At 41.5% G+C, this 20,389-nt stretch overlaps 1 protein-coding gene across 2 annotated transcripts in view; it reads right to left on the bottom strand.

Annotated features, from left to right (window-relative positions):
* LOC124165658 (lachesin-like) overlaps positions 1 to 20,389 on the bottom strand; it is a 411,583-nt gene that overhangs the window by 46,767 nt on the left and 344,427 nt on the right. For both annotated transcript variants that reach the window (XM_046543134.1, XM_046543135.1), the window contains exon 6: positions 6,236 to 6,520. In XM_046543134.1, the coding sequence (XP_046399090.1) occupies positions 6,236 to 6,520 (285 nt within the window). The remainder of the gene's footprint in view (positions 1 to 6,235; positions 6,521 to 20,389) is intronic.

Genomic DNA, 20,389 nt, shown 5'->3' with positions numbered 1-20,389 from the left:
GCTTTAACTGTGGCGAGATGGGGCACATGGCGAGGGAGTGCCGAAATCGGAGGCGCTGCTTCAACTGCGGAGGTGAGGGCCACATCGCCCGGGAATGCAGACGGAGGCAGCAGACTACGGAGTTAAACGACGGCGGGGCCGGCAACGCCGCCAATTCCGGCCCCTACTAGATGTCTTCCTTCCGAGGGTGGAGAAAAGAGGCGGACCTATGGATTTGGTGGCGGTGGTGAGCATCGGGGGAAGAAGGGCCAGGTTCCTGTGTGACACCGGCGCTCAGGTATCCCTCGTGTGCAGTGATGTGTGTGGGGATGAGGGTATTAAACGGTCCCCTTATCGCGTGAAGGGCATTACTGGTGATGTGGTGAAAAGTTATGGGGAAAAGGTAATTGAATTTTTTGTAAACGGTGTTCAATATAAGTGTTGCATGCAAGTTGTGAGTGAACTAGGGGATTACGAGGGGATATTAGGTTTAGATTTCCTAGAAAAGTTAGGCTGCTGTATAAACATTAAACAGGGAACACTCTCCGTAGGGAATGAGACCTGGGGTTTGAGGGGCAACCACGGGGAACAAGCGAATGTAGGAATAATGAAAGAAATCCGAAAGCGGAGTGACACGGGGTTTTTAATCCGGTCAATAGAGACAGAAACATTGCCGGGTAGATGTGAAAAACTAATTAGTGTCAATGTACCTGACCTACAAATCCCTATCGGCGCTGATATCCTTATCGAACCAAACTTTGAGGATCTGGAGGGCTGTGTAGTGGCTAGAAGCATGTCAAGAGTGAATGAAAACCGTGAAGTAATTGTTCAAGTAGCTAACTTCAACGAAGGAGAGGTAACGCTAAGGAAGGGAACGATTTTAGCTTCCGCTATACAATGGGAAGATAGAGGGGCGGAAGAGGAAGCTGATTGGGGTCCGCGAGTGCATGCGGTGCGGCGTTGCGAGGGCGAAGTCTGTTTTGCGGATAAACTTGTGCATTTAAACTGCGGAGAACGTGACGTTCTATTGCCAATTCTTGAGGAATATAAGGATCTGTTTGCCGGTAAGGGTCTTCCACCGCCGACAAAATTGGTGACACATCATATTCCAACGTCTAGCGAAAGGCCAATCTATAGGAAGGCATACCGCACGCCATTCCACCAGAAGGAAATAGTCGATAGGCTAGTGAGGGAGCAGTTAGAGGCGGGTGTCATAGTGCCTAGTACCAGCCCATGGGCCGCCCCAATTGTTGTTGTCCCTAAGAAATCGACTGATGGGAAAGATTCGTATAGGTTTTGCGTATATTACAGGGCATTAAACGCCATTACGACTCCTGATGTTTATCCCCTGCCGAATATAGTCGAGACCTTGGACTATTTAGGGAATTGCCGATACTTTACTACGATGGACTTAACAAGCGGTTACCATCAAATTCCAATGGACAGAGAGTCACAACCAAAAACGGCATTTAATACGGAGAGCGGGCATTGGGAATATACGCGAATGCCGTTTGGGCTACGCAATGCCCCCGCCAGTTTCCAGCGGCTTATGGACAGCGTTCTGCGCGGGCTGAAACCGGCGCATTGTCTCGTCTATTTAGATGACGTGGTAGTGTTTAGCTCCACAATTGAAGAACATGCCGAACGACTGAGGGGCGTTTTGGAGAGACTGAGAATCGCAGGTTTGACTCTGAAATTTGATAAATGCCACTTTGCCCACGACAAGGTGAATTACTTGGGTCATGTGATAACGAAGGACGGAGTTTTTCCCGATCCATCGAAGCTTTCGGCAGTAAATGAATATCCCACGCCCAGTTGCACGAAGGAACTACAGTCCTTCCTAGGTTTAGCCAATTACTACCGGAGGTTCGTGAAGGACTATGCCAGTATAGCAAAGCCCCTGACGAGACTGCTGAAAAAGGGGGCAACTTTTAGCTGGTCAGACGATTGCGAAGTGGCGATGAGGGAGCTTAAGTCAGCGCTTACTAAAAGCCCTATTCTAGTGTACCCAGATTTCAGAAAAACTTTCATCCTTTCTACGGATGCCTCAAATTATGCCTTAGGCGCGGTTCTATCGCAGGAGATAAACGGAGAAGAGCATCCCGTCGCTTATGCCTCTAGACAATTGAACAGCGCCGAAACAAATTACTCAGCCACGGAGAAGGAACTCCTTGGGGCCGTATGGGCTACGGGACATTTCAGATGTTATTTATTTGGTCGAAAATTTAAAATCATTACAGACCACGCGGCCCTAAAATGGCTATTGAGTCTTAAGGATCCTAACAGCCGCTTGGTAAGGTGGACGTTGAAATTGAGCGAGTTCGACTATGAAATTATACACAAACCAGGGAAGCTTCATTCAAACGCCGACGCACTCAGTCGGAAGGTACGAACGGTTGAACGAGGGCTATGCGACGAAATAATTGACTATCAGAACGACGACGCCGAATGCAAACGGTTGCGAACGCAGATAGGATTCTTTGTGAAAGGGGGCGTTCTCTATAAGAAAACCAAAGATGGTGAGAAAATAGTGGCCCCCGAGAAATTGAGGAAAGATATAATTAAAAACTTCCATGATCATCCATTGTCGGGGCATCTAGGGGTCCGGCCTACACTCGAGAGAGTGCGGGCATCATATTGGTGGCGAAATTTAGCGAAGGACATTAAAGAAGCTCTTAGAGACTGCGTCGCATGCCACCGTCGAAGCCCTTACGGGAGAACAAGGGCACCCATTCAGGAATTACCCTCTTCCGATAGACCATTCGATTTCGTTTCTTTGGACACCGTCGGGCCCCTTCCATGTAGTGAGAATGGTAACAAATACATTCTATCTATTATTGATAATTTTTCCCGTTACCTAGAAATGATTCCTTTACCGGACCAGAAGGCGGAGACGATCGCCTCGGCATTCGTGAGAAGGTGGATTCTAAGGTTTGGGGTACCGGTCAAGGTTCTCACGGATCAGGGTGCAAACTATATGTCCGATTTCTTTAAAAAGGTGTGCGAACTAATGAAAATTTCCAGACTTCGCTCTTCTCCTTACCATCCAGAATCGAACGGGAAAGTGGAGAGGGTACATAGAACAATTGCTGGTATACTTAGCCACTACGTTAACGACAAAAACTCGGACTGGGATACCTGGGTCCCGTACGCTGTCCTCTGCTTTAATACAAAAATTCATCGCAGTACAGGCTTCTCGCCTCATGAAATCGTTTTCGGGCACGTCATGCGATCTCCCTTCGAGTACTTTGAACCGACATTGGGTCGGTTTGACAATAAGTATCTTCAGGGATTGAAAGAGAAATTGGAGACATTACGGAGTAGATGTGAGATCAATGACGCGCGCGCTCGCCGGGAGAGGGCGGCGGTTTTTAACAGGGGGACGAAGGACGTGGCATATGAGTGTGGTCAATACGTCTACCTGAGTGACCCGTGCACGAAGACAGGTGGAGCGAAAAAATTCCATTACCCGTGGAAGGGGCCCTACCTAGTGACGGAAGTGATTCCCCCGTGCAACGTGCGAATTCAACTCCCCTACAGATCTCTTTTGGTGCACAAAAATCGCTTAAAGTTGCATTTAGGTAATTTGCCAACTCTAGGTTTTCCCCCGTGTGGAGAACGTCGTCGAGGAAGACCACGGAAACACCCCCCCACCAAATCATCGGAAATTGTGCGTGGCCCAGCAAGCCCAATAGGAGACACTCCCTTTTCCCATATTCCCCCTCGCCCTGGTGTCATGTCTCCCCGATCCCATATATTGGCCGAGTCGGAGAACGAAGAACGGTGGGAGGAAATGAGTCAGGTGTCGACATCGTCATCGGAGGGCGGAGAGAGACAGGAAGCGGCGACCCAAGAGTCTGGATCGCCAATAGCCGAGAGAGAACGAGCAGAAGAATCCTCCACGCCGGAGAGCACGGAGGAGCAGAGATACCCGTCGACGACCGAGTCTCAAGCAGCTGCCCGGCAAAGGAGCCCTTATCTCCTGAGGCCCCGACCTACCCCTATGCCTCCAGAGCCGTTGGGTGTACGAGAGGGCACTCCCCGTAGAACCCCAGCGAGCTGCCTACCCAGCGAGAGCAGTACTCTAAGAGAGTACGCACATTCCAGTGAAGGCCGTGAAGAAGACGCCAGTGCCCTTGCTTCTCCCATTTCCACACCCCGTACGCCAGCACATACCGCGGAAGGCCGCGGAGACAGCAGGAGTAACGACGCAGATGACAACATCCTTATCTCTCCAACCCATCCCGCCCGCTCACCCTATCTTTTGAGGTCGCAAACCAGACCGTCCTCAGAAGGGAAGACGTAAGTGTTAGTGCTTCGGCAGAGAGAATTGTAAGAGAAGAGAAAGCGTAGAGTTCGCGTTAGAGCGTAGAGAGAAGAGAAAGAGTAGAGCTGTCTGTTGATATCGTGTGTTGTTATCGTGTGCTTGTTAAGTGGGGCCGCTGTGTACTTTTTGAACAGCTGGCCGAGAAAGTCATTTAAGATTTGTGAGTAAATTATGTCTTTTCGTGGAACGAACAGTTTTTTTTATATAGTATGTTACGGAATTTTGAGTTTTCAGTATAATCTACTGGTTGTAATTTTTATGGAGCTGTGCAATGTTAAAAGTGAAAATCTTTGGTTATGAGATGAATTCTAATTAGTGGGAGACAATCAGGATATTTTCTTGCTTCTGATTATGTTTGGGTAGAATTTCAATGAATGAACATTAACAAATGGATGCATTTGCAATGCAGTGTTTTTCAATCTTACGTATAAAACCTTATTTCTCTTTCTCTCTTTTATTTGCTATTTTAGTGTTTTGCTGGAGGATTTTGTTTTGACTAATTAGTGCCTTGGGGACATATAATGTATTTAGCCTCTGTGTCATCACCGAGTCCACCCATTCCAAGGCTCCTTGTATTTTATTCTTTGTGTTCTCCATTTCCATGTACGGCTTTTTCACAGGATTCAATGGATGAAGCAGACGAGGCCTATAATCAATTAGATTAAAGGCAGTTTGAGGGGAAAGTGATGTAAGGGACAGAAACAGCTGAGTCACTTCCGTTCCCAACCTTTTCACGCCCCAACCCATCACCTACACTCTCTTTCATATTCCTTCCCAAGTTTCTGTCTTTGCGAAGGGTCGGATCGCTTTACCTCCGTGTATCCAGTGGCTGCTCCAACCTCCCGTGGGAAACTGCAGAGCTTGGTGAAAGAAACACGATGGCTGAGGAGGGAGAAGGAGGAGGAGGGGAGGTCAGCGAAGGCGGGCTGTTGAGAGGCGTTCGCCGGTAGTCGGACGCGTGGAGGCGGAGTATGTAACTGAGGACAATAATAAAATCATCTCTCCGTAGTCTATGAGTTTCCTTTCAAAAATCCCTGCCAATTGATCGGCGATACCCCTTAGAGCATCCGGGGGCCTTACACCTTCATAAAATTTAGCGATGAGCTAGCATGATAATCACAAATGGAAACTTTCGATAAACAGTATATCAATGAATATCATTCTTACATTTATGTTAAATACTTAAGAAAGTAATATCCGAGTAGCTTTTAATTATTTAAACTCGAATATTTATCCACACTAATAATTTAAAGAAATTGATCCAAGGTCAGAGAGTGCTTTTCGATTAAAATAAGGTAGACTTTTCCTATTTACCGTAAGACAATAAATTATCCTTTGTGTTATAGGTGACTCGATTAAATGGTGATATTGAACGCTCCAAGTAATTTACGCAAGTTGCTCACAAATCAAAGAAAACTCAATCAGATAGAAACCTTAACTGTAACTTTTTCAAGGAAAACATACTCGATAAACCAACGATAAGGTTACAATGAAGAAGACTAATTTTGACCAAATTTCATTAAAGGATGTGAACCTCAAGCTATAACCATGTAATGAGTATTTTCACGTTCCATAGTGCTACATGTCACAAACTGAGATAGATTACTTCATTCTTTATACCACTACGTTTGTAGCTTCATTCGAACATTAAAAATATCGTGGGGCCTGGGAGATAAGCCTAATATATGAGCTGGTAGTTGCCTTTTAACAAATTGAGAAAGGAGAACTGCATCACAGCATTCAGAGGCTATCACTACTGCATCTGAATTGGAAATTAATCCGAGGAAAGTCACGTAAACATCGACCGTGACTTCAATCCTCCCCATAAATTTAGGAATGCCTTCGAACGTCTTTATTTAATAAAAAGCTTTTGAAGAAAGTAAAGTATTATTTACAGAAAAAGTGGAAAAATTGTTTGATTTTTCTTACCGTATAACCTGATTGAGCCCTCTGTTTCTCCCAGAGAATTTTTTGAGATGCATCTGTAGTTTCCGAAGTCCCGGTCCCTCAGTGCCCGGATGGTTAGCTTCATGTGCGCCCTGTAGCTATTTTCCGTGGTGTCCGTCGCGTACTTTTTGCTCGAGAGCAGCATCACGCTGTCGTAGATCCAGTAGCTGATGGCTCTCGGGTATGCCTCCGTGTGACACTCGATCGTGACGTCAGTTCCGGCAGGAGCGCCAACTAGTTGGTTAGGAACCCAGATCATTGGCGAGACTGAAAAACAAGAGAGTGGCGATATTCATACACGTGCGTTAAAGGGTGACAGAAATCCATTCCAGCACGGGCGGGATAATTTTCCACCATGTTTACTCATCCGCTGAAATTTATCGGCAGGGGAGTTTGATCTCAGAATAAAAAGGAAATGCATAGCGGCTCAACCGACAGCTATATGTGACAAGGCCCAAAAGGGCCATTACCAAAGCCATTTGTCACTCTGCTGTCATTCTCGAAATACCTCTCTATTTTCCCTCTCTCAATTTCCACCCGTAGCAAGCAGTTTTAACCTCAAACGATACCTTCAAAATGTGCTGGCTCTATCGTCAATGGTGACGTCACAACATAATTTACGTTTTTTGTAACGTATGCACCCTCTGATTTTAGATAAAAACGTATATCCCTCACATAATGTACCTATACCCAAAAAAATGCAATGTAGAACTTAGGCTCTGAATTTTAATGCACAATAAGAGTGTTATGGTAAAAATAAAAGTTAAAATTTTGAAATAAAAGAAAAATAATAATGTATTTCACAGCATATAGCAGATAATAGGGAAATTTTGAAGTATATAGCGGCAGTCCAGTAATTTTGCTTTAAAATGCACTAAATAGCTTCTCTGTCAATGTAAATGGGAAACTTAGTTGCAATAAATGATTAAAGTGGTTCTTGCCATTTAGTTGATATGAAGGTATGTTGAGAAGAATGGTTGAAACTAAAATCACCACTCAACCACCTCTATTCTCTTTCCTAGAGGTCGGTTTGTCTGCAATGTTTCAGAGGTTCTAAATTTTTAACACTACGGCGAGCACCAAACATCTCTGTACCATCTAGTGAACGTTCTCCCTCTTTTGACATGTTGCGATGCACATTTTAAATCTTCCTCAGCCTACCAGTGACACATTGATGGTCCGGTCTTTTTTAAATGTATACGAACCATGGTGGTCCACTTTATCCCACAAAAATGAAAATTTCTATTTTCAGGTGAATTTAAAAGGAACTGAAGTTAACACAGCTTGAACAGAGAGTCAAAATAACCTTAATAGTATACAAATTCGTTTCATGCAATTGGCAGGTGATGAAATCTCTCAGATACTTAAATAAACTTAAGTTTTTTACATAATATTCAATAAGGTGAAATTCGGTGTTCCATTTAGACATAAATCTTTACTTTATCGTAGCACAGTTCATGATACCACTCCTGATGGTGAACACACCACAATCCTGTACCCGCTCAAAGACATCTTGAAGTAATTTCACAGTAATCCGCTAGGTATAAGGAGAGGATAAGCACGGAGCTATATGATTGGTCTACTTTGCCCCAATTAACGGTGCACATATTGTGGTCGAGAGGATAATCCTCTGTGGCACTCTTTGTGGGAATAAAAGTTAGCGACCGCAACTTCATTTAAGCCTGAATAACACGATCATTTTTTTCGTCACGAAAAGTGATCACTATCGCGATCACTTTTCCCGTCGCTAAAAGCGACCGCTCCAGTGATCATTTTTCTGAATCACACGGTACCTCCCGCCGTCGGCTTTCGCATCACTTTCAATATTACAGCTCGTTGTCATGGGACCCGCATCACGAAAATATACAGCGCGTTTATTTATCTATGCGTTCCCACGATTGTCAAACGTTGCGCTGCAATCGCTCCATACGGGGATGCGTTCCGATTGGCTGATATGGGGTTTTAGGGACGGTTTTTGTGACCGGACGAGTGATGAAAAATAGCGATGGGAATCCTCATCGCGATCGCCGGCGACGATCATTTGCGAGTGATCACTCTATTGATCACGATATCGATCACTTTTCGCGACGAAAAAAATGATCGTGTGATTCAAGCTTTACGAACCATGACGTTGCTAAGCTATAAAGCCAATATGTGGACGGAGGGTATGCGGAGAATAATGCATGCCTACAGACTAAATCCGCCCACATGCATGTAGATATAACTGCCACAAAGGTGCTCGCGAGAAAAGTTAGAGCGGAAACGTGTGAGGGTTGGCCAAAGAATCCATTTGTTGCGGCTGGCTAAGATAGCCATCATTGTTCACGCTCCATCCCTACCCATTACGTCAAAACCACGTCCCGTGCCCTACAGTATGCGCTGAACACTTAATGTGAGTGACTAAAGTAATTGGGAGGGGCGTGGAGCTGCCAGTAACCGTGGTGGGTTGCTCCCATGACGCCTACCTCACAATCGAATGGAAATAATCAAATCCACCTCCTCGTAACCATTCTCAGTTATGATACCTCAATTGAGTATTTCAATAATTCGTTTTCTCGTGCGTGAATTCATGGAATATATTTAACATACTAAAATGTAACAAAAAACTGGTAATTCAACAAAAATTCAATGCTGCACCACCCAGGTTTCGACGCGGCAAATTTTCTTCTGGTATTCGATACAAAAATGTACCAGGTGATGACATGCCACGTTGAAACAATGGTCGTATAGTATTAAATTTATGAGGTATTGCAAATTTTTTTAATGTGCCAATCACTATTTCAACATTTATGCCTTTGAAAAACATCGCTACCTATTAATTGCGAACTCATTTCTCAAGAAACATAATTATATACTCCCGTATAGACAAATTGTCTTCACATAACAAGAAACTTGAATTTACGAAAGCCCGTTGGAAAGTATAAAGAAATTACGAAATTAATTTATTTTCACAGCTCACAATGCACGTTTAAACGCAATATTTATTTTTCAGTTCGATAAAAATAATTCTAAACAAAGATAATTAATTTACAGAGTAGTTTTTTCAGATATTCGAAGTCAATAACTTCGTCACCTGTCTTCGTAACGTGATACATGTATGGTATATATAAAACAAACATTACAGGCGACAAGTGCAAAAATATTTCAAGGGAAATATCATTTATCTTGATCGAGATTGAAACCTAGGTCTCCGGCATACACGAATTAGGGAGATCAAGTTTTAATCTCAGTCGAAATGAAAGATTTTTTCTGAGGAGTTTCCGCCATTTAATGCGCCGAACGATTTAATAGAGAAAGAAGTGACTATAGATGTAAGGAGCTGCTGGCCAACGCGTGGGATTTCTTGCATCCTTGAAGTAAAAACCTTTTAGGCATCTCTTTCTAATCATTTCTGTTTCATTTCCATGCCTTAAACGACTTATTTCTTGCTGTTTTCCTAAGTAAACAGTTATTATCCTGACAAAAAGCTCATTAGGAAATTTCAATAAGATTGTTTTTTAGTGAATAAAATTTCCTAATTTCTATCCAGTTAAAATAACGTTTAATTAATTCAATCAAATTCGTTTATTCTTTTACTGGACAGAAAACTAAATATTTTATAAATCACGATGAATTTTAGATTGTAATACAAAATGATATTATCAGACAATAACATAAGGTTCCACTTTCATAACTTTTTGAGTGACAAATACCTACTTTCTCGATAAAATATGAAGTATAATCAAATTCCATTCGGTATTAACTAAAATTTTTTTTTAAATTATAGGGCAACGTAAAAGCTGAAAATTATGCCAAAAAGGATAAAAAAACCTTACGATTTATAACCTGCATTCTAGAGGTAGAAGTCCCCCTAACAGTCAAGTCTCAGTAGCCACAAGGAATATACTTCCAGCATACGGAGAGTGAGTATGCAAGTGAAATATTACGATGGAAATGGAAACGCCACTGATCCTATTAGGGGCTTGGAGGCACACAGAGGTACACAGATATCTCTCCGCAGGAGAAGAAAGAAATAATAATTCCCCCCGCTACCTTGCAGATGCCTCCATCCTTCCTACCGCAAATACTATTTCTTCCCTCCCGCGGAAGATGGCGGTACTTGCTCAGCTTCACGACTGCTCTCGAAGCCCAGAATACCTTCCTTCTTTCGCGGTGGAGTGGACGTAAAAGCACCATGGGCCAATACTATCCATCCATTCCCCCATCTCCTGGCCGCATCACCGAACTCCGTGGAAGAGAAGAGGTCTCTTTTATTGCGCGGTCAGCTCCAGGGGGAGCAGCTGAGAGAGGAAAGCCTCACGAGTTTGGTTCAGGTAGAATCCTCTTTCCTTCTGAAGGTTGCCCTTGTTACAGCAGCGATGGCTTCCTACGAATTCTACTTCCAGCCCTCTCATTCATTTCATCATAAGGGGTGCATCCCGTTCCCATCGCTAATGCTTTTACGAAAGAAGTTCACTCGTCCTCTCATCTATAGTTTGAATACTCTACGAAGTTGTCGTCCCTAAGTAAATTTATAATGAGCGTTGCTTTTCTTACGTAAGTTTCTTTGCTGTAGTTCTGTTTCTAAATTGAATTAATTTAATGCTTGATAGTTTTACTTACGGTACACCTTGTAAATGTAATCCTTCCGTAAAAGTGAGTATCTGAAGCTTCAGGTTGGGTCATTTTCCTCTCCCTAATTGTTCGTGCGCATGTCTTTTAATGCATATGCTAGCATTTATACGCCAAAGCCTCGTAACTAGTATAGAAGAATAAAGCTGTGCGGAATATTTCTATGTTATTTCATTCCAAACCATGGAGAAAACACAAAGGAAGCCTGTAAACAATTAATTTAGACTTCCAGGCCCAAAATCCTCATTTACGCTATTCTATTAGCTTTTGCTAGATCATTACACATTCCTGGCTTACCTTCTCCGATTTTCTTTCTGCCTTTTCAGCATAAAAGTCCCCAACACAGGCTACCAAGGGTCTAAGAACCATATCTCCCTCTAAGGTCCCTTACTCGTAGAATTCCTGCGACCTCATGGGCACTTTTATGGCTTTTTTTATTTTGGGCTACTCTCCTCGTCCCCAGTTTAGCTCACGAGACGCTGAGGAAGAAATGTTAAGGGAAGAGAGAGATGTAGCTGGAAGAATAAAAGAAAAGCGATAAAAGCAGGAAGCAGCTAAGGAAAAACAAGGGAATGAAGGCAAAAGGAAAATTGGAGACGCGGAAGTAGAAGAATAGGCGTATGCAGGGGGTTGAATACAAATACATCTACATCTAAATAATAGCCTGCGAGTCACCTCTAGGGTGTTTGGCAGGGGGTGATCAATTACCAGCATGCAGTATGTAATTGGACTCCCACATGCATAGGTACCACAAGGTCCCAAAAACGTGACGTAGACTAGCAAATTAAACTGCCACATGCTGTTAGAAGTAATAATAAAATTCAGAAACATGCATTAAGTTTTACACAAGTTAGTAGGCTAAGAAGTCATGTAGTCACATTTTCTTGACATGATATATTCTTGATAACTCTTTGGGAGAAATTGGGCGAATGATTCAGGTACGGGGCAAGATTTGGCTGAGATGAGAGAAGCTGGAAGAAGTGTTACCTACGAATTCCATATTATCCCTTCAAGTTGTTGTCAGAATGCAAATCGCATTTTTTTCTACGTAATTTGAAATGTTTTTCCTAAAAATAACTAAGAAATACTAAAAAAAAGTTGAGAAGAACGACGTATTTCAATTCCATGAAATGTGGAGAATATATTTTCGATGTACGGAAGGTAAATAACTAGATGGGGTTTTGCTTGACTGAGGGATGTAGATTGTTTCATGTGGCTCATACTAATTCTAGCCATTAATATTTCTTAAATAGAAAGAACGGAACATGACCAGGATATTGTAAAAAGGTGATTTTTTAAGACAGCCAAAATTGAGCTACAGCCTCTAGTTTTATATATGTTGAGCTTAGAAAAATTTTGAAAGGCGAGTCAACTTCCTTCCACCCCAGATACGTAATTTATTATTAAAACACACAACTGGGCAAGGTAAATTTATGTGATGCTTCTGATGAAATATGCTCGTCCCTCCTCTCAACTTCAACTTCCCTCCTGAATTCACAATAGGGCCTTCTTTTTTCATTCAAACAATTTCTCATCTCTTTGTTACCCTACCCTGTTTACCAAACAATCTTCTCTAGCATCGTTTTTAACGTTCTCTCCGCGCTCAGTAATTGCTCCATACTTCTGTCTTCCCTTTATCTATATATCTTATCTATAAATTTCCTCTCTTTACCCTCTTAGTACAGCACTTCGTCGTTCTTCCTTCTCTTCGTCTACTTAACCCACTCACTTCTTGTAAAAATCCATATATTGAACGCAACTAGTCCTTTATCTACCTCTTTTTCAAGTGGCCCTAATATTTCATACTTAAGTGCTTCACTCCTTCTATTCTAAGTCTTAAAGATAATACTTGCATCAAATATTTTGTACTCACAAACGTCTCCTTCACAAACGCAGGTTACTCACAACCGAGTACACTTTGCGCTAATTCTTTCAAGACATTTGTTGGAGATGAGAGAGATAATTTGAGGCCAGTTCGAAGATATGAAATAGAAAAAGACAGGCTAGGGACGTATGACGCCGAGATAATTACTTCTTTGAATCATATCAAACGATTGCTTCCAAATCCCTCGCTCGGATGACAAATACTCTGGAAAGGTCGATGATAAATGCCATAAAAATCCAGAGAAGGATTTGGGCTGACCCCTTCTTTCAAAGCGGTTCAACCCCAACAATGCAATATTCGAAATCCACAGCTCTTGGATGGGCGATGAGGAATTTTGTGTCGGCAATGGCATTTTTTTCTCCAAACCTTCAACAGCAGGCTATGTCTAGCAATTCAGGAGGAGGTTACTTCCTCACGGGACAGGTATTTTAAAATGAACTTTGAGTGAGGATCGGGATGGTGTGATAAATAGTGTTTCATACCCCGCTTTCTCGGGTTCAAATGCCGGCGTTGGCAGAGATTTGTCAGGTGTCTCCCGATCCCTGATTGATTGATACAGGTTGATACTGTACGTGGTTGGGAGTTCAACTGCACCACTCCGTTCGTCGAATAGGACGTTAAACCGTTATCCCCTTGACATCTTTTGTTAAACAGCAGGCTAGCGCCGTCGTTAAGTTTTCTTCATACTCCTTCCTCTAGCCTTCCATTTTGGCACAAATAACTTAAACTGCCTGTTGCTGCCTATACATACCACACTAAATACCTACGTGACGTTAATGTCTCTCATCTCTAGACCGATATATTGAGTATTATGAAGATACAACAGTCATTAGAATAACAAATGGGGCACAAAGTTGCGTACCAAAAGCAACAAAACTTTCTCTACGTACTTTCCTTACTACAATAATAAGCCTTCCAGAAACACATTCATCCCGCACTCCAATCACGTCTATACACCTGGTCTCCATTCTTTCTAGAAAGATAATGCTCTCGTTAAGTGTCTTTACCGCCACAAATATTACAAGCAAGTGTTTGTATACTACTTGTTAGGATGCATATTTTGCCTTCTTATCTACTCCACCTGCCTCATTTAGAGCCAGTTGCAAGTTAACGGGAAGGAAGTGGATTGAAAATTTATCACCAGTATTTTCGGGGTACTATTTCGGTGTTCAAAAATCATGTTATTGTTCCTACCTGCCATAAAATATTCTGCAGCCTAACTTTTGAAGGTTTTCCTTACTTTAAAAGATTTCATTCCTTTCTTTAAATATTTTAATTATTTCCGTGGATGCTCAAGAACTTTTGATTCACATCATCAATTATCATTCAAGGCTTGATATTTTGAATTTATTTGATCCACTTAATGCACGTTCCACATTAACTTCCCCAATATATCTCGCTATATAGATGAAGTACCAGAGATATCATCTCCTATTCCAAGACTCGAGTGTTTCCACGTGTATTCAAGAGGAGACAAGCACACTGGCGTCTCTACTTATAATTATCTCGTAATTTCCAAAAAAAATGATAAGCAGATACATTGTAGTACCTTTCTTGGATTTTTTTCCTGAAGCAAATACCAACAGCAGAATGATGCTACCAACCCATGTGGATCTATCAAGTATGCTCTAATACAACAGGTAAGCTGTAACCATCTTTTTGCCATTGCATTTGTATTTAAATAAATTGAAGCGGAATATTAATAGCTTTTGAATTCAAAATGGAAAATCTGTCTTCCATTAAAATGAGTAACGGATATTCTGAATAAAGAGGTCTAGAGAGGTATAAATTAAATGAAACGATAGCTCTCCTATATCATGATCGAAAAGAAATTACAAACATCTTACCGCTGCAGACCCCCTTGCAGTAACGCATATTAAATACTCTGTCATGGTATGCTGCAATTTAATATGACTCACAGCATTGAAAAATTAATGGCTACTGCCAATGGCTACACTATATTACAATTCTTTACTTGATTTCATTTTAAATATTACATTTTTACCTTCGTTATAATTACACTACGTTTGAAAGAAACCTTATCTCATTTTCTTTCAGTGAAAAATCACTCGGTTCAGAAAATGCGCTGGCTCAACGGATGGATTCATGGCAGAAATTTAAATTTTCCAACCTATTCGGGACACTGATGTAAATTTTTTCTGCTTTTGCTCTGAATTTTTGGTGACAGGCCCGCCGGCATAGGCAAACGTGGGTCTCACCGTTCGCTTGGGAGCGGAGATAACACTCATTTGGCGCCAGCCGGAGTGACCGGTGGGGATCATTAATTTGGAGAGAAGAAGAAGGCGGGAGTGATCTTCCTCTAATAGGGGAGTCCGATTCGTGCGATCGTGCCCAGGGGTCGCAATGGAGTTGGAAGCGAGGGCGAGGGAGGGCGCCACTAACATTGGGGTATCGCTCGCTCGATCCCTCCAGTTGCCGGAGACAATGGGGGCCATGAAAGCTGACCTGGGGCATGAAAGATGCTGGACCACTGAACGCGAGGGAAAATAGATGGAAGAGTTCTGGCGATCATAAAATGAAGAGGATTTCATAATTACTTTGCGTTGGAAAATTAGTTTAGGGAACAGAAAAGAAACGTAGGTTCGAAGATTTTCGCGACGTTGATTAGATGATCTTTCCATTTTATTCGTTTTTTTTCAAAACAACAAACAACAAACAAACGTGACAAACAATATATTACAAACAAAAAAACGACAACAAACGCGGTGAAAAAAACCCGCATAGAATGGAAAGATCAGAAAAGAAACGTGTATAATTCACCGGATTGAAAAATTACAAGCCCTCATTTCATATGCAGGCACAAAGATTTCTTTGGCTGCGAGAGGGTAGCGCACTCCAAGATTAATCCTCAGGTACAAAAATGTCACAAATTCAGGCAAGGATGGAGTGGTTCGGGAGTTTCACTGCACCACGCCACCTGCACCACGAGAATTACATAGGAGTAAAACTTTTGGTTATTTGTTGCAATCGTATAAGGTACGGAAAAATTCGAACTCTGTGGTCTAGCTGTATTTCTATAACTCTTTTCTCTACGTCGCGTACGACGGGAATGGCAGGAAGAAAACGTGAAATGGGTAGAAAGGTGCAGGTCCACTGAAGAAAGAAGGGAAGAATACTGTGAAGCGACAGTTGAGTAGAAAAAAGGGAATTTCATTTATAATTGAATCACTGTTTAATAAAATGTGCTACCTTAAGTTAATACTAATGAAGTCGGGACAATTTTTTCTTTAAAACACAGTCCATTTTCGGAATCAATATAAAAAATTGCGGAGTACACGGAGTTTCTGATTGGAATATTTTCATTTAGAATTAGATATATCTACTATCTCTAAATACCTATATGGTTTGACGGTATCCATATCATTTACTCGTCTCTATGGCACTGCTTATTTGAAGTTCCAGATCCGTATCATACGTGCTTCGTAATTTTTTCCTTTATTTTGCAGCGAAATTATTTCCACACCATTTCGTATATCGGATTCTATGTATCCTTAGACTCACAGCAAAATATTTAAACTAAAAGACTAATTACAGTGTAAAATATGAAACCAGCATTTGTTTCAGAAACCATTTGCAGGATACATCGTATATGGGAGGATTTAATTAATAATTTAAGAAGCATCTGCACTCAATTTACCACATCCATTATCCACACTCTCCCACCTTCTTCCCATCAATTTCACTCTTAACTTTCTCAAAACTCTCCCCACCACTCGGTTTTATATAAATATAGATGAAGTTGTGGTTATCTCACCCGCTAAAAAGCAATACAAGTGTAAATTTCACACATTTCAGGATAAGGGGGCTAATTCCTTTCATAGGGCCTCTTCGCACTATTTGCCTATAGTGAACTTTGATAGGTTTGATATTTATATTTACTTTAGTATTTTTTTATTTTCCATTTATATCGAAATAATTGCGTGCCATTCGAACTCAGCCCTTGTGGATAGGAATTGAAAAGAAAAATGAAATCCAGCGTAAAACTATACAACCGCTACTCTCGGAGCTAGGGCGAATTTAGGGTTTGGTAACAGGGATCATGACCCCAACCAAAACTTTACCAATTTTTTTTAATTTTTGTCCATTTAATACCTTTTTTATCCTTATGTGTCTAAAATTGTTCGATGTCATCTACTGTTAAGAATATAAATGAAAATTAAGCTCCAAAATGCATTAAAAAAAATGGATATTTTAAAAACTTTTACACGAGAGAACACCTCTATTCGGGTTAATATTCAGAGAGTATGGAATACCCTCCTCATAGGGGGGGGGTATTCCATACTCTCCACACCAGGAACATGACCCCCTCAAATTTGACGCTGAATTCACTCCTGCCTTGGAGTTGTAGAAGGAGAGAGTTAATCAACGTTTATCAGGACCCCGTGCCGTTTCTGAGCATATCTCGTCAGCCCTGTCTTCATACTGCGAGATGGGAGCAGGTGTTAACTTCACGGAGAGACAAGGCGACTGACAAAAGGCAAAGAGAATAAAGAGCCAAACACTTTCCGGGACACCTCCACTCTTCTCAAACTTCTTCTTCCAGACTGCTTCCTTTCGCAAAACACGATTTCGTCCCCCAACCGTCCCCAGTCCTCTCCATCTTCTTCGACGGACAGACTGAGTCCTGAGGGAAGGGTGGGCAAGGAACACAACATCCCTGGCAGGAGAGGGGTTGGAATGGGGATGTGGACAATGGTGGGACAAGGGTGGACGGTTGGTCGCTCGAGGGATTTCGGATCTTCTCTTCTATCTCTTGCTTTCCTATTGCTTCACTCGTCTCCATCTAAACACTGCATTCAGAAACATTGCACCCTGGGGTGAGCATGAAGTCTTGCCCTGATTATAAAAAATACCTCAGAATAACCTACTGACATAATAATTTAAATTTGATGCTTCTACATATATCGGTGTTACTAGTTAATTTTAAGCCTTAACTTATGGCTGGTAAATTTGCTGTTTACTTCCTGGGTGATTTGGCAGCATCGCTTAGTAGCTTCAAGTCTACTCCCCCCTCCCACCAAACTGGTTTTTGTCAGTCTATCTCTCCCTTGTGAAGTGTATTTGTGCAAAATGATTTGGGGACTTTACATTGTGCTAAGTGATTTGGGGACTCGGAATGTCCCCGCGCCACTAGTTGCGTTAGAGATACCTCGTCTTTATGCATTGAAGTAACTACTATTGTGAATTTGAGTGGTGTTAATTACTTTATTTTGCATTTTGTTATAATAATTGAATTTTGAGTTCCCATGACCTTAATGAAGGGGAAATTAAATATGATATTACATTTTCACAAAAAATGCAAGGTTTTTTCTAGAAATATGAAAAATATTAATTATTGAAAATTATCAAAATATACTTGTTGTTACTATTTCCCTGAGGCTTTTGGGGGGATATCTATCCCCTAGTCCTCCCCATGTTATGCCAATGATGTCTTCCGTCTAAATATGCACAAACAATTGCATGCTTCCTCCATTAACTCCTTTGGCTTTTGCTAAAAAGTCTTAAAAGGTGGCACCTCAGTTAACAACTGAATCTGCCGTCTTTCTCGATGTTAAAATGCTAAATATTTACGATATTACATGCTACCAACCGCTTTTCATTATCCAATCATTTTTTTAACTATTAGCAATATATTTTCGTGAATTATTTCAGTAGTCACTTCGAAGGCACTTGTTGTTCAAAGGAGTGACATTCGAATCAAAGGTTGAATTCAAAGAATCAGGGACGCGTTTTTCAACAAAACGCCGGTCATTGAAGTGGAAAGGCGTTAATGTGCTTGCCTGAATATGTTTTACTATATCGGGAGCATTTGATAGATGCCTTTTGAACCAGTGAGACTACAATCTCAACGGTGTAAGTATTAAGACCTAAAACGGATCCTGAGCTGTAAGTATTTATTTATCCCCAGGGCGGAATAACTCACATTGTAATGTTCCACAAACATTTTGTTATTCCGAGCCTGAATTTCAACTACTAACTTCAAATAAAAAATTAAATTAAAATAAAGGTTTTTTTTGGAAAATTACAAAATGAGTTAATTCTCATTTTGGACATGTGGTTCCACTAAATGAAGCCCAAACACTTGATACATATTTACCTCTCAATTAATCAATTGTCATAAAATTCCTTCTTTCAAGAATTATTTAGGCTAGAGTTAAACACATTTTCCCAAAATCGAACCAATTTATACAAGGCAATGAAACATCTTTCGAAAAAGGGCTCTTCTCTGAAAACATGGTACAGGGACTCTTCCCTCAAGAATAGAAAATCCGAATCATATGCTTTACATCACAGTGAAAACGGAGGAAAATTTATGAAAGAAATAAAATCTCGTTGCTGGTAGAAGTGGGGGCAGAAGGCTATCTTGAATTCGTGAGATTTGAGTGGAGGCGGCGAGATGGGCCCACGAGGTGCAGTTTAACGGCGAGAAGCGAGAATATGGTTTGAGACGGGGAAGGATTCTGGATGGGGAGTGTGGCAGGGGATGAGAATCGGAGACCACGCGCTGAGAAACCGTGAAGATGAATGGATCGGTAGGAGGAGAGGGGAGGGTTCTTTTTAAATGGGAGGCTGGGGAGGAATGAAAAAGATACCAGTCGTAGGGTGGGGTGAGGAATCGATAGGAAGAAGGGCCAGCCCATGGAGAATAAAGGGTACGAAGGGTGGAGATGGGTGCATAGCGTGAAAATATGGAGATGAAGGGTTGTGAAGGGAATGAAAGGATTGCGTGATAGGGTGGATGGGAGTCGAGGGAGGAATACGGAACGAGATAATTCAGGAGTAAATGGGAACTAAGGGAGTGAGAAAAAAAGAGTAAGTTTGCATTTCCATAATGCAGAAGGGAGAGATGTAAGGTGCCAATCTCTCCTCAGACAGTCAGGGATAGTAACCATTGCTTCATTTGACCAGTTTAATCCTTGCACTCTAAATCGATTGATGGTATGGTTTTCCATTTCTATTCATGTTTTTTCCCTCTTCCTCCGATCTCATCATATATTTCTCTTTTTTCATCAAATATTTTTAGTATTACATTTTTTTAGTAGCGTTGCATGCATAAGCTTATTAAAATTAATTTTCATTGCATTATTTTATCCTTCATAAGCGCTTCCAGTGTATTATTGATGGTTTGCGGCGTAACTTTGTGAAAGCGATTCATTCTGAAAAGTGAAAAGGAAGAAACTTTGTGCTTTCATATGAAATATTTATTCACACATTTACAACGTAAGATGATGATGATGGTGGTTTCAACGCAAGACATCACCTGATGATTACGCCTTACGTTGAAACCATGTTCGTGTAACTGTGTGAATATATATTTCATGTGAAAGCACAAAGTTTCTTGTTTTTCATTTTTCATGTGTATCATTTATAAGCATGCCGCGGGAACGGTGGTGAAACATACATGAATTTCCACGAATAAAACTTCCCCTCGAACGGGAATCGAACCACGGACCTTTGGTTTTCCGGATATGAGCCTCGGTACAATTGCCATGTGAAATCAGGAACCTGGATAGCGTAGTATTCTGCGCAGTGGCCCAGATAGCCCAACTACTGTGCTTTGAGTTGCATTGAGCAACTTATGCTCAATGGGAACTAAACCACCTACACATATGCGTAAG

This window comes from Ischnura elegans, chromosome 9 (genome assembly GCF_921293095.1).
Source record: "Ischnura elegans chromosome 9, ioIscEleg1.1, whole genome shotgun sequence".
NCBI lineage: Eukaryota > Metazoa > Arthropoda > Insecta > Odonata > Coenagrionidae > Ischnura > Ischnura elegans.
The sequence above is the reverse complement of the archived record's forward strand: the minus strand, read 5'-3'. Positions and strand labels throughout refer to the sequence as shown.